This window comes from Heloderma suspectum, chromosome 1 (assembly GCF_057233095.1).
Source record: "Heloderma suspectum isolate Gila_16-S chromosome 1, 16-S_ref, whole genome shotgun sequence".
NCBI lineage: Eukaryota > Metazoa > Chordata > Lepidosauria > Squamata > Helodermatidae > Heloderma > Heloderma suspectum.
The window spans coordinates 348,831,135-348,846,638 of record NC_139458.1 but is presented as its reverse complement, the minus strand read 5'-3'; the positions used below and the strand labels follow the sequence as shown (position 1 = coordinate 348,846,638).

The 15,504-nt window shown below is 48.3% G+C and overlaps 1 protein-coding gene across 3 annotated transcripts in view; it reads right to left on the bottom strand.

Annotated features, from left to right (window-relative positions):
* Positions 1–15,504, bottom strand: part of ESR1 (estrogen receptor 1) — a 347,108-nt gene that overhangs the window by 13,933 nt on the left and 317,671 nt on the right. For all 3 annotated transcript variants that reach the window (XM_084827850.1, XM_084827852.1, XM_084827853.1), the window contains one exon: positions 11,459–11,592. In XM_084827850.1, coding sequence (XP_084683976.1) covers positions 11,459–11,592 — 134 coding nt within the window. The remainder of the gene's footprint in view (positions 1–11,458; positions 11,593–15,504) is intronic.

The following is a 15,504-nucleotide window of genomic DNA, read 5'->3' as shown; positions in this document are numbered from 1 at the left end:
CAAAAAAAAAGGAATAAGAAAGGAAAGGGAAAAAGAGAAACTAAGCGAAACTTTGATTACTAGATATAAGACAGTCACATTGCCACATGCTCTTCATCCCTTTATCAGATCATCAGTATTCTGGTCCTGGCAGTTTGCTTCAGTCTTTGCAGCTGGGGCGCTTAGACTGCAAGCCACAACACATTATCTCCAAAGAATTCCTATAAAAGCCAGTTGCACTATTTTACAATATACGAGGTACAGTTTTGTAGCCAAATTCATAATACCATTATGCCTAAGTGCTGGGTTTATACTAGTTTTTTCCTCACTGAACAGTGTTAAACATGCTGAAAACCAGGATCTTCAGTTTAACTTGGTAAACTGAGTTGTACCTCTCAAAGACTGCAATCCAGAGAAAGTTAGTTATGCTTACATCAGATGAACATTACTGGGACTAGTTAGCTGCAACTAATTTAAGGCTGCAATCCTAAACTCACTATTGCAAGCTACTAGGGAGCAGAGCTGACTGAACACATCGGGACTTACTTTTCAGAAAACTGTAAAACACAGTGATATCAAGGGCACTCAAGCTGAAAAAGTCTGACTAACTTTTTTGGGATTGGAGCCCTTAAATACAATGGTAAACTATAGTACTCAGAAGAGGGCACTGCTGTATGCCTTTTTTGTTGTACTCTGAAACATAGCTTTGTTTTGTAATTAAAAGAGTTAATTTTGTTTTTTCCACAGTGACCAAGAGGTAGATTCTATTTTGTTACTGAAATTGTGAAATGCTGGTGCTGCCCTTGCAGCAAGAGACATGCTGCTGTCCAAATATCTGAGTAAAATTTCGCAAATGGTGTTAGTGTCCTATACTTCTCAACTGCAAACACAAACATAGAGGGAGGAGGGAAATCAGGCATGCCCCAACTTGTGACCCACCAAATTGAATGCAACTCACCAGCATGTCCGCCGTATTTCCCCGCCCCTAGTCTTAGACAGACAGTTAAAGAAAACATTTGGCCAGGCCCGGGAGGGTCCCCACCATACTTGTCTGGTGAGCTTTCTTGAGCTTGATTGATCACACGTTGTGCAAACATGGTCAAAATAAGAGAATAGAAAAATTGCAAGATATATGTGTACTTGGTCACAAATGTATGCACCAGTGAAACCAGCGAGTACCCCCATCAGCTTACTAATATATGTATTAGGACCAAAATATATATGCAAAGCCAATTCAGATGTACAGGTATTCCTCTGATAACAATCCTCTCATGTGGAATCACCTTAGAGGACAGGCAGGGAACCTGTGGCCCACCAGATGTTGTTGGACTCCAACTCTGGCCAGTACGGCCAGTGGTCAGGAGTGATGGGAGTTGTAATCCAGCAGCATCTGGATGGCCAGAGTGCAGCACGTGTGTAAGAAATTGCTTGTTTGAGAGCAGGTCCATGCTCAGTAAGTGGAAACCTTAGGCATGGGGGAAAGGTATTCTCAGGCAGTAGCATCATGTGAGAGGACTTGAGTGCATGCAGACTTAAGCCCGATCTCATTCAGGATAGTCTCTCTACCCTTTTGCATATCTGAAAAATTAAGGTCACAATTCACATTGTGTCTTTAATTTAAGAATGGAGAAAAAAGCCCAGGAAAGGCCCAATACAACATGGCAGATGTTAGTGTTGACGCCAGGATATGCAGAATTCGCTTCATTCTTAATCATGTCTGCTTGCTAATTGCTTGTTTCCTACAGCAGGGACAATGTAATAAGTTTCAGGAGAGAAGCCTGTTCACTAAAATATGTAACATAGTATAGTATATACATTAGCTACTCTGACATTGCCCGTCACCTTCATTGGGGGAGGGAAGCAAGGTTAGATTTGCTCCTGTCCTGATGCTGGGACAGTGCCTAGGGCTGAACTACATGTAATTTCATCCAAGTAGCTGCCACCTTCCTACAGTGCCTTCCCCTACTGCAGTGCTCATCACATGACTCCTTATGGAGATTCTCTGCTGGTGACAAAAGGCCTTGGGGTTGTTGTTCGTGTGCGTGACATCTCCACACCATTCATGTGAGGAAGTCACACCCTGAGAAGTCACCACACAGAAGCCGTTTCGTGCAGCATGTCCCTGAGAGGTTCCTGAAGGACGGCAGCAGCTGTGCCACCTTCAGCTGCGTTTGGAGTTCACTTCATCGGGGACTAGCTTTTTGGCCACGGATTCAAAGTTATTTCTCTTTCAAAGTTCTTTCTCAGTGTTTACAGGCCGGTTCCATGCAAGACTGCCTTGCTCTCTATCAGGTCTGTTTATCTAGCAGTGCTTTTCAAAATAAAGTACGTTATTCCGTGTTGTTCCCAGCTAAAGCGAGATTTGCCATCATATCTCGTGTATATTAACTGTGGTTTCTTTTACAAAGAGCAGCCCCCTGCATATGATGTGCAGAATGCTGATGCCTCAATTATTTGTGCTGTCTGTTGCTTTGACTACAGCAGCATGCTCTTTGATTCAATCCACAGAGAACAGGCTAACAGGAATAAAATGAACTTTTAACAAAAACAAGTAAGATGCTACACCAGCCTTCTCCAACATGGTGCCCTCCAGATGCATTGGACTAGAACTTCCATCATCCCCAGCCAGCACAACATTGTACTGTTGGCTGGGGATGATGGGAGTTGCAGTCCACCATATCTGGAGGGCGACAGGTTGGGGAAGGCTGTGCTACACCATAAGAAATTCACAATTATAACATGGTGAGTAGCCAGTTATTGTCCTAATTAAGAACTGGGGATCAGAATTTGGACAACAAATTGAACGTAAGTCAGGAATGTGATATTGTGGAGCAGGAGGCAAATGCCAAGGCTGTATTTGCAGAAATATTGGCTTGGATTCTAAGTAAACAACAAGAAGTTCAAGGAAGGTAAGCTTCCCATCTCCTCCTCCCTGTTGTACTTGCTTTCATCCCTCCAAAGCTCTCCATAGGATCAGACCTCTACCCAATTTTGGGTGATCTCCCATTTCCCCAGCAGTCCCCAGTGCCCCATCTCCTTTGTTCAGGCAGACCCTCAGACCCACCAGAAAGGCTTTTCAGGGGTACAGGCAGCTGCGGGGGGGGGGGACATTACTGCTATGAACCTTATTAATTTCACTTTTCTCAAGATCCAGGCTGCTGTATGGACACAGGGCATGCAAGGCAATCCTGTATTCCCTTTTTATACTTCTGGCATAATGCTCAAAGCAGCAATTCAGTGATTTCTTTCTTTCTTTATTTAGACCATCTAGTTCTCTGGGTGTTTCAACCATCCAGTTCTCTGGGTGGTGTACATTAGTTTCAAAACATAAAATACAAAATAACAATAGAACAATGATTTTTAAAAAGCACGTAATAGACCCAGAATAAGACCAGAAGTGAAGGATACAAACATTAGCGCATATAAGAACTAAAACTAAGAGCAAAGATAAAAAGTGCAAAGATCTAAAAGCACATTCTAAAAACACCGGGGAGAATAATCAGGTGCCAAAAAGACTATAATGTGGGTGCCAGACAAGTCATATTTGGTGGGGAGGAAGAAGAACTGAGACACTGACCGTAGGGTCCAGGTAGGTAATTATCAGAGGAGACACTCCTTCCGGTAACCTGGCTTAGGGCTTTAAAACCAGTATTTTTAATTCAGCCCAGAAACAGACTGGCAGCCAGCACAGATGGCAAAATACTGGCATAATGTGACATATCAGCTAGTCCCAGTTAACAGTCTATCCACCTTGCTTTGTACTAACTAACGTTTCTGGACCATTTTCAAGGCAGCCGTGCAGCAGGTAACATATTGCAGTAATCCAAATGGGAAGTTACCAGAGTGTGAATAACGGTTGGAAGGCTATCTCTGTCCAGATAGGATAGAAGTTGGTATACCAGCCTAAGCTGATAAAAGGTGCTCCAAGCCATCAAGGCCATCTGGGCCTCTGACAACAATGGATCCCAAAGGACCCCCAAACGGCAAACCTGATCCGTTAACCTGCAACCCTTACACCCAAGAACGGGTGAAACCACTTCGCTAGACAGATGAACTGCCCGCAAACAGTTTCTCCCATCTGCTCTAATACGCTATGCCATTGTTGCTATGCTATCCAAATGTTAAAAAGAAAAGAGGACAGCCTTTGTCTAACCCCTCATTGCAAACTGATTGCAGGGATTCTTTCAGCTTTACAGATATGGCCAAAAGAGATGTGATGCTAACTGTAGTTCTATTCAGGTGTTTTATAATAAGCATGGTGGCTAAATGTGGGGAAGGGAACAGGAACACACATGCTGGCCCTATCCCCAGTGTCCCTGTGCACACTGCGTCCCTCCCCCTCATTCGCAGAATGGAGGTTCTACTTGCGTTCAGTTGATCGGGACCCTGTTTTATCAAGGTCTCCAATCATGCTTCAGGATTCTACTCACATTCAAGTGAACGTGACTCGTTTCTCCATTCAGACCTCAATGCAGCAAGGTCAGGGAATGAAGGGGCAGGGCCTAGTGTACATGAGGACATTTAGACCTCAACCATTCTATGGAAAGCCTGAATAGGGCTTGTGTGAATACAACGAATGTATCTAGTTTTCCAGTTTAAATAGCAGATGTGGGAGGTTCCCTTGGGACCATGGCACATGGAGTGGGGTGAAAAATGTTCCTCAAAAGCTGGTATTAGCCTCAGAAGGGAAGCCTTCATGGGCACCACTGGAGGCTTTTCTCCTGCAGCTAAAAGCAACTTCTGGTTTGGGAGGAGATTTTCATCAGGATCATGACATAGGGAGAAAGTGTTTAACCCTTCCCCTCTATGTATGCCACAGTTGCAATCCTGCTTAGCCTCCCCAGCCCTTCCATGGCTACAACTTAAACTGAGAACACTAGACACACTCATTACATTCATGCAGTTAGTGTCACATAAACTTTGGCCTTGAGTTTTCCAAGGGAACTAGCCAGCCTCATATTAGATATGTTACTTGACGCTGGCATGGTCCCAGGTGTCATGCCTCCACTGGAGTCACCTTCAGAGGAGGAGCCAGAAACATCAGAGCCAGTTGGCCCCTCAGAAGATCCTGGCATTACTCAAGATGGTCTGGGGCCCCTGAGAACGCTGGTGCCTTAAGGATGGTGGCCAGGTGAAGGAGTGCTTGCTTATTGAAGAGGGCTACTCATGAATTGAGATCTCCTCATTTGGAGGACATCTGACAAGCCTTTAATGTGATGCAGCTGAGTTGTTTGTTTGTTTGTTTTCTTCGTCACCCATCTGGCCAGTCACCCGGCCACTCTGGGCGATGTACAATAATACAAACAGTTTAAAAACAATAAAATTACACATTAAAACATCATTTTCTAAAATTTCCCTAGCCCACCCCAAAAGTTTTCAACGTGTGGTGGAAGCTCATTAAAGACGTGGCATGGCCCACAGAGTGGGGGCCACCACAGAGAAGGCCCTCTCCCTCGTCCACACCAGCCTAGCTGTCCTGGCTGATGGGACAGAGAGAAGGCCATCTGAGGCTGATCTTGTTGAGCTGGCCTGTCTGGTGTTGCTGGAGGCGCTCCTTAAGATAGGCTGGACCGGAACCATATAGGGTTTTAAAGGTCAAAACCAACACCTTGAATTTGGCCCAGAAAACAACCGGTAACCAGTGCAACTCCTTTAGCACCGGAGTGATGTGATCGCACCGGCGGCTGCCTTTAATCAGGTGAGCCACCGCGTTCTGTACCAGCTGCAGCTTCCGAACCGTCTCCAAGGGTAACCCCACATAGATCGCATTACAGTAGTCTAGATGAGAGGAGACCAGGGCATGTACTACCGATGGGAGCAGATGGTTGGGAAGGAAGGGGCGCAGCAGCCGTATCAGATGGAGTTCGTACAGCACTATCTGGCTCACAGCTGACACCTGAGCCTCCATGGACAGCTGGTAGACCAAAATGACCCCCAGGCTGTGGACCTGGTCTTTCAAGGGTAGCCGTACCCCATTCAACACCAGGTCAACATCCCTCAACCTCCTCTTGTCTCCCACCAAAAGTACCTCGGTCTTGTCAGGGTTCAGCTTCAGCTTATTCCTCCTAGGGATGGACGGAACACTTACCTTCCGTTCCATTCTGTTTCCGCTGGGAGGGGAGGTAGTCCGTCCCTCTCCCAGGAATCCTCGACGGGGGGGAGGCGATCCAGTCCTCCCCCCCGGAATCCTGCCTGGCTGGCTCCACTCCACAGCCGAGCCGCGGAGCCGCTGGCCAGCTCCAGCCGCCCGCAGCCGGATATCCGGCCGCTGGGCAGCCCTGCAGGGACACAAATGGTGGCTGTCATAGCCGCAGCCATTTGCGTTCCTGTATTTAGCCGTGATAGGCTACGTAAATATTTACGTAGCCTGTCATGGCAGGGGGAAAAAAACCCCAGTGTACGCAAATGGCGTCACTGCGTTAGCTGTGATAGGCTACGTAAGTATTTACGTGGCCTATCATGGCTATGAAGAGGAAGTGAATGGCAGCTGCAGGACGGCCGCCATTCGCAAAGCATAGGAGTGCACGAAAGCCACTTACCTGGTCTCGCAGCTTGCTTCGCGGTGGGGGGGAGGCGCTTCGCTGCTCCCCCTGAAATTCAGGCCGGGGGGGGGAGGCTTCCTGCCTCACCTGGCCGAAATTCAGGCCGGGGAGGAGGCGCCTCGCCTCGCCCGGCCGCGAAATTAAAAGTTAAAAAAAAAAACACGCCCCCGTGATAGGCTACGTGACGATTAACGTAGCCTATCACGGCTATATCTGCAAAGTCAGCCGTGATAGGCTACGTTAATCATCACGTAGCCTATCACGGGTCACTTAAAAAAAAAAAAAAAGCGCGTACGCAAATGGCGGCCCCCATACGGAGCCGCCATTCGCGTTCCTTATTTGGTCGCTGTAGTCTACGTAAATCTTTACGTAGACTATGGCGAAAATAAGGCGTAATAAGGAAAATAATACAGCGATTATTTTCGCCTTAGTCTACGTAATCTTTACGTAGACTACAGCGACCAAATAAGGAACGTGAATGGCGGCTCCCTATGGGGGCCGCCATTAGCCGTACGCGTTTTGTTTTGTTTTTTTAAAGTCACCCGTGATAGGCTACGTGACGATTTACGTAGCCTATCACGGCTGACTTTGCAAATCTAGCCATGATAGGCTACGTTAATCGTCATGTAGCCTATCACGGGGGCGTTTTTTTTTTTTTTTTTTACTTTTATTGGAATGGCGGCGGCGGCAGCCAGTCGAAAGACCGGCTGCCGCCTCTGCCCCTGTCGAAGACCTGACGAACCGCTGCCGGGACCCGCCGCTGGGAGGGACATTCGGGAAAGGTAAGTCCCGTCCCGGGGGGGGGTACGGGGGGCGGTGCGGAGAATTTCTCCCCGAAACTACTTCGGGGGGCCGAACACGTTGGCACTCGGCCCCCTGAAGTTTCGGGGAGAAATTCTCCCCCATCCCTAGCAAAGCAGCGTGGACAGGAGCAGGTGCTCCGTTTCGCGCGCCTTTTGTGGGTTGCGGGGGGGGGAGCTTTGTTCTGCGATGGATTTCAGGGGGCCGAATGCACTAGCATTCGGCCTCACTGAGATCCATCGCGGAATTCTTTGGCATCCCTAATTCCTCCCCATCCAGCCACTCACTGTCTCCAGACATTTGGACAGGGATTCTACAGCCAACCTTGGTGAAGATTTGAATGAGAGGTAGAGCTGCGTGTCATCCGCATATTGATGACACGGCATCCCAAACCTCCTGTTGATAGCCCCCAGCGGCTTCACATAGATGTTAAATAGTATCAGGGAGAGGATGGAACCCTGTGGCACCCCACAAGTGATCGGCCATGAGTTTGAAACCTCCTCTCCCAGTGCTACCCTCTGGTACTTGCTGGAGAGGAAGGACCGGAACCACCGTAGTACGGGGTCTCCAATGCCCAACCCCTCCAGGAAGTCCAGGAGGATACCGTGGTCAATGGTATCAAAAGCTGCTGAGAGGTCAAGAAGAACAAGGAAGGAGCATTCACCCCTATCCAAAGCCCTCCTCTTATCATCCACCAAGGTGACCAAGGCCATTTCTGTCCCTTGCCTAAGGTTTCCCAGGCCTGAAGCCCAATTGAAATGGATCTAGATAATCGTCTTCTTCCAAGTGTGCCTTCAACTGCATCACCACCACCCGCTGGGGATGTCGGAGAATTTCTCCACGAATCTCCGGGAGGCTGAATGCCAACGCATTTGGCCCCCTGAAATTGGTGGAGAAACGGTCCGCCCCCCTGCCCCCCCCAGAATGGGACTTACCTTTGGCGAATGTCCCTGGCGCTGGTGGCTCCCGGCGGCGGTTCGGCGGCGGCGACCGGTCTTCCAACCGGCTGCCGCCGCCGCCATTTCCAAGTAAAAAAAAACACAACAAACGTGATAGGCTACGTAAAGATTTACGTAGCCTATCACGGCTAGATTTTCAAAAAACACCGTAATAGGCTACGTAAATCCTTACGTAGCCTATCACAGCTGACTTTGGGGGGGGGGAGTGCGTACGCAAATGGCGGCGCCTATGGGCGCCACCATTTGCGTTCCTTATTTGGGCACGTGTAGTCTATGTAAACATTTATGTAGACTACGGTGAAAATTTTCGCCGTAGTCTACAGAAATGTTTATGTAGACTACATGTGCCCAAATAAGGAACGCAAATGGCGGCGCCCATGGGCGCCGCCATGTGCGTACGCGCTTTTTTTTTTCACGGCTGACTGCAGGGACTGCAAACGGCTGACTGCAGGGACGGCTGACTGCAGGGACTGACTGCAGGGCTGACTGCAGGGACGCAAACGGCGGCGGCTATGGCCGCCACCATTTGCATCCTGGCAGGAGATGAGATTCGTGGCCGGAGGGACGGGGCACCTCCCCCCCAGCCAGAATTTCCGCTGGAGGGACGGGGCGCCTCCCCCCCGGCCAGGATTTTGACAGGGAGGGATGGGGCGCCTCCCACCCCGCCCAGAATTTTGGAGGGAGGGACGGAGTGCCTCCCCCCCACCGCGAAGCAAGCTGCGGGATAAGGTAAGGGACTTTCGTCCATCCCTACCACCCGCTCAATCTCCTTGCCCAAAAGTGGCAGATTCGAAACTGGGTGAAAGTTGTTCAGAACTTGGGGATCCAAGGAGGGCTTTTTTAAAAGTGGTCTTATCACTGCCTCCTTGAGAGCTGATGACATCACTCCCTCCTCAAGGGAGGCGTTCACCACCACCCTGATCCCCTCACCCAGCCTCTCTCTGCAGCTCATAATGAACCAAGATGGACAAGGATCAAGTAAGCAGGTGGTCGGCCTTACATATGAAAGCACCCTGTCCACTTCATCAGAAGAAGAAGCTGGAACCGATCCCACAAAACTGGTTTGCCACAGACTGCTAACTGTATCCATAGTGCATGGAATAACACTCCCAATCCGATCAATTTTATCGGCAAAGTGCCTTGCCAAGGCCTCACAGGAGGCATTAGAATGCTCCAGCGGTTTCAGAGCAACTGGACCAACCAGGCTTCAGACCACCTGGAACAGCCTCCTGGGACAGCACTCTGCAGATGCGAATCGCAATAGAGGCAGCATAATATTCCTTTTTTGCTGCCTTGACCACCACATGATAGGCTGAAGATACAGCTCTAGCCCGTGTCTGTTCATCTTTGGAGCGAGACTTCCGCCACCGGCGCTCTAGCCGTCTCACCTCTAGGGATGGCGGAGAATTTCTCCCCGAAACTTCGGGGGGCCGAGCGCCAACGTGTTCGGCCCCCCGAACAAGTTTCGGGGAGAAATCCTCCGAACCCCCCCGCCCCCCGCCCCCCCCCGGGACGGGACTTACCTTCGCCGAATGTCCCTCCCGGCGGCGGGTCCGGCCGGCGGTTCGGCGGGTGTTCGAGCGGGGCGGGAGTGGCAGCTGGTCTTTCGACCGGCTGCCACCGCCGCCATTGCAATAAAAGAAAAAAAAAAACGCCCCCTGATAGGCTACGTGACAATTAACGTAGCCTATCACGGCTAGATTTGCAAAGTCAGCTGTGATAGGCTACGTCAATCGTCACGTAGCCTATCAGGGGGCGTTTTTTGGGGTTTTTTTTAAACTCTCGCGTTTGCGGCCGGGCGAGGTGGGAAGCCTCCTCCCCGGCCTGAATTTCGGCCGGGGCGGGGCGGGAAGCCTCCCCCCCCAGCCTGAATTTCGGCCGGGGCGAGGTGGGAAGCCTCCCCCCCGGCCTGAACTTCGCGGGGGGAGCAGTGAAGCGCCTCCCCCCCACCGCAAACATCCTTCGATGATAGGTAAGGGACTTTCGTCCACCCCTACTCACCTCCTGTTTCAGAGCTCGTAACTGCGGATTGAACCATGGTGCAGTCCGAGCCCTGTTCACGGGGAGAGGGCGTTTCGGAGCCACCCAATCTAATGCCCCAGTGATTGCGGCATTCTAGCCACTCACCAGGGTCTCAACCGAGTGGCTGTTTGCATGCTCCAGAGAAAATCCCCAAGCGCGTTCAGGATTCCATTCGGATCCAAAAGACACCTGGGGCAGACCATTGTAATGGGTCCTCCACCCCTGCGGAGGGGTTGTGGAACCGAGAAGTCCAACGTCACCAGATAGTGATCTGACCATCACAAGGGGGTGGTGGATATACCCCCGACTTCCAGATCACTCCCCGCTTCTCCAGAAACAAACACAAGGTCTAGCTCATGACCGGCTACATGGGAGGGCCCAGATGGAATAGGGTGCAGCTCCCGGGAAGCCATGGTCTCCATGAAGTCCTGAGGTGCCCCTGTGAGGATGGCCTCTGAATGTACATTGAAGTCCCCCAACAGCAGTAAGTTAGGGGACTGCACACACACATTGGCTCTCACTTGTAACTTGACAGCTGCTGGAAACAATATTTGATATTCAGCTCTAGTCACTGTATCCTGTTTGCTCCCTAGCCTTGGACCTCTGTGCTACTGACTCCCTGGACTTCTACCTGACTCTGCTTTTGGACTGTGTTTTTATGTGATTGATCTCCTGGCTTTTGACCTTGGCTGTGCCTCTGACCTCGCTCTTGAAAAAACCACTATGTGTCTGGTAAAACTGTGTTTAACCATTTGCTTGCTAGATTAAATACCCTATTGTATTCATCCCTGTATTTGCTTAGAAAAGAGCCAAAACTCAGCAGTTTAAAGCAGGACAGATGCCACTGTTGGCAGACTCCAACATGGCTTACCTTGGGGTGCAGAAAAAAGCACAGTGAGGCATGTTCTTCTCAGCCTAAGCTGATGTCCCCTGATTATAGCCTCTAGTTGTCCCAAGATTAGTGTGCATGCAGCACCTAAAGGCCCTTAGATTTCAGAGTGGGTTTGGGGGGTGTACTGACCCCCCTGACACATACACACTGCTGTTTTGACTTGCAACTATAGGGCACCCAGAACATTTTTATAATCTCAAAACAGAAGCAGTACAAACAATACATCTGAAAATGGGGTTGGCCAGTAAACAAGCATATCTCACCAGAATTGAGCAGGATGATGGATTTAAGGCACACAAACTCTTCCCCTTGGACATTCATCATTCGAAAGCGAGAAGAAGTGGCCAGCAGCATGTCGAATATTTCCACAAAACCCTCAACACATTTGCCTTGATTCCTGCAAGAACAAATAAGAGTTTGGGTGTTGTGTGTGTGAGTGATTAACATCTATAAAGGGAGAACTGAGATACCCACAGAACAGGAGTGTAAACCTCTGGGATCCTAAGGGCCAGGGATCAAAAGAGTAAGGGGTAAAGGATAAATCTATATCTATGAAAAAAGCAACAAGCCAACAAAGTCCAGTCAGAAGAACAATGCAAAGAGGCCACCAGGTCCAGAATTTCAAGACCTGCTCGTGTCCAGTAGTGGCTGGACTCGTGAAACTACAGAACGTGAACGATTTAGGTGCATGCAACGGGCTGGTGGAAGTGGAGTTCTCACCCCCTCCTCCCCATGGCAGACCCTCCAGCCCCCTGAAAATACTACACAGACGGCTGGGGGACCCTGCTGAATGGGGTAGGCTGTAGTGCAGGGGCTGCGGGGGGAGGGGGAATAAGGTGCCTCCACCTGATTTGTGGGAATTCCCCTCCCAAAGTCCCCCACACCACAGCCTATGTAATTCAGCAGGTTCCACAGACCCTCTGTAGCATTTTCAGGGGGCTGGGGAGCCTAGCATAGGGAGGAGGAGGCAGGGGCGACTGCTTTCTCTAGTCTCATTGTATCTGAATCCAAAACCCAAAATATTTTCAAATACTTTTTTTACTCACTTGGCAAAAATTGTCAGTGCCAACTAGTCCAACAACTAGCCTTTACTTAATATTGGAATACTAAGATAATTGAAGGGTGTGTTTAATTATTATCAGTGAGCATTAGGAATACTTTGAAAATTAGAGCCTTTGGCTTTAAATGCAAGCCTGCCCTTTGAAAATTGCAGGAAAGATCTGTTAGATTTGATTTAACACCTGAAGGAGGGTCTAAATTTTATAATAAATTCATTTTATTAGCAAAACAATAGGGGGAATGATAGGATCTAGGAAAAGAACCCTGAAAATCTGCTACAGATCTTTGTGTGTGACTTCTTCGTCAGTCTTTAACCCCTGCTGAGGTCACTACTATTGTCTATTGAAGTCACCAGGCTGACACACTTCCTGTTATTCTAACTGATAAAACACTAATACAGGTTAGGGTCTGAAGTCCATGCAGAACAGCCCATTCCCTAGAACAGGACCCCCTCATTGCTAATATTACCAGTTGTCTCTGTCCTATCAGAATGTTACTATATCACAAGAAGAGAGCATAACTACCACAGTTTTGAATTTATCGTTTCTGAAATACCAGCCATGTACTTATGAACCAGCTTCTGATTACTTTAAAATCTAATCAATGACTTTTGCTCTTCTTCAGGTTAAGTTCACCTAAAGAAATATTAAAAATAAGTTTCATACTAACAAGAATGGATATTAAGAACAAAAGAGCCAATGTAGTCCAGTGTTCTGCTCCCACAGTGGCCAACCAAATTCCTATGGGAAGCCCCAAACCAGGATGTGAGCGTGGTAGTATTCTCCCACTCATGTTCCCCAGTGCTGGTATTAAGAGGGAGGTAATATACAGACCTTTGATTGTGTGGATCGCAACAAACTGTAGCAAATTCTGAAAGAGATGGGAGTACCAGACTACCTTACCTGTCTCCTGAGAAACCTGTAGGAGGGTCAAGAAGCAACAGTAAGAACTGGACATGGAACAACCGATTGGTTCAAAATTGGGAAAGGAGTACGACAAGGCTGTATATTGTCACCCTGCTTATTTAATTTATATGCAGAGTACATCATGAGAAACACCGGGCTGGATGAATCACAGGTCGGAATTAAGATTGCCGGGAGAATTATCAACAACCTCAGATACGCAGACGATACCAGCCTAATGGCAGAAAGCAAAGAGGATCTAAAGAGCCTCTTGTTGAGGGTGAAAGAGGAGAGTGCAAAAGCTGGTTTGAAACTCAACATTAACAAAACGAAGATCATGGCATCTGGCCCCATCACTTCCTGGCATATAGAAGGGGAAGAAATGGAAGCAGTGACAGATTTTACTTTCTTGGGCTCCAAGATCACCGCAGATGGTGACTGTAGCCATGAAATTAAAAGACGCTTGCTCCTTGGGAGGAAAGCTATGGCAAACCTAGACAGCATAGTAAGAAGCAGAGACATCACCTTGCCGACAAAGGTTCGTATAATCAAAGCTATGGTTTTCCCAGTAGCAACGTATGGCTGTGAGAGCTGGACTCTAAGGAAGGCTGAGCACCGAAGAATTGATGCTTTCGAACTGTGGTGCTGGAGAAGACTCTTACGAGTCCCCTGGACTGCAAGGAGGTCAAATCAGTCAATCCTAAAGGAAATCAACCCTGACTGCTCATTGGAAGGACAGATACTGAAGCTGAAGCTCAAATATTTTGGCCACCTAATGCGAAGAGAAAACTCTCTGGAAAAGACCCTGATGCTGGGAAAGATTGAAGGCAAAAGGAGAAGGGGACGGCAGAGGATGAGATGGCTAGATAGCATCACCGATGCAATGAATATGAACTTGAGCGCTCTCCGAGAGAGAGCGGAGGACAGGAAGGCCTGGCGTGCTATGGTTCATGGGGTCACGAAGAGTCGGACACGACTGAACGACTGAACAATATACAGACATCATGACGAGTAACCATTGTTATCTTTATCCGGTGTCCCCTCTCTCAGTGAGTCTACTTTCTCACCTCTGTTGTCATCAGTTGCTATTCCTCCTTATCCTCTTTCTTGCTTGAAAGGCAGAGAGCCTATGAGCGGTAGACAGTGGCATCTACTCCTTCTCACCACCACCACTGTCTCAGTCAGAGTGAGAGGCAGGCGGACAAGGGGGTTGCAATGGTGAAGTGGGGGAGTCAAGTGCAGGGGGCTCTTATCAGTGAGCACATGCTGCAGTGTGGGCCCTCAGCAGGTGCCCAGCCATGCCCACCCTGATGCTGGCCCTGGCCTTACGCTCCATGGATTTGGGGTAATCTTTTAAAGTTGTCCAAGTTGGTGGACAACTACATCATGTGGTAGCGAATTCCATAGACTAACCATGTGCTGTATGAAGAAGTCCTTCCTTTTGTCTGTCCTGATTCTCTCCCTCTCATGTAATACTAGAACGTAGGGTCATCCAATTTCACTGGATGACCCTACATTCTAGTATTACGTGAGAGGGAGGGGAAAAGTTCTCTATCCACCTTCTCCATACCATACATAATTTTATAAAGCCCTATCATATTCCCTGTACTTTTTTCTTAAGTACATTAGAAAGCCCAAATGTTGTAACCTTTCCCCATAGGAAAAGTTGTGGAATGAATACGAGTTCGTTCTAAAAAATTAAAAAGCTTTGATAAACAACACAAAGCAGATTTCTTTCCAGACCTTAGAATGCTCATTTCTAACCTAAGGCTAAAAGCAAAACCTGTCTACCATGTCTTCTTCTTTTGATCTGTCATTACCACTGTGAAATTTTTCTTAGTACTTCAGACATCTGCTGAAAGGCTTCAGAATTTTTCTCATGAGCAAGCGGTGCACCTTGGAAACTTGGTTCTTGCACATGGACAATGTGCCCTTTCCTCACTACAGCGTAACCACAGCCACCATGCTCAGACTTCCTAGGTTTGGAACACAGCTTCTGAAATGCTTGAGCCCACTGTATGCTTGTTTACCAATTAAGTGCTTCAGTGTAGTGCAATTTGGCTGCGTATGTACTGTCACAAAAGTCACGCAAATGATTGCATAACTGCAGCCTGCATCTATACAAACAACTAACAGGAACTGGTCATTTTCAAGTTGAATTAAGAAATTCCTCCCATTCTTCACATAAATATGGTAGAAAGCTACCAAACTGCCAAGATTGTAGACACCTAGGCTAGGTGGTGCTTCAGCTGAATATACTAGCTGTGGCTGGAAGGTTGAACTTGGATTGCAAGGGAGCTAAGGCTTGAAGCTGTCATGCTTAGGGATGGCAGAGAATTCCGCCACGG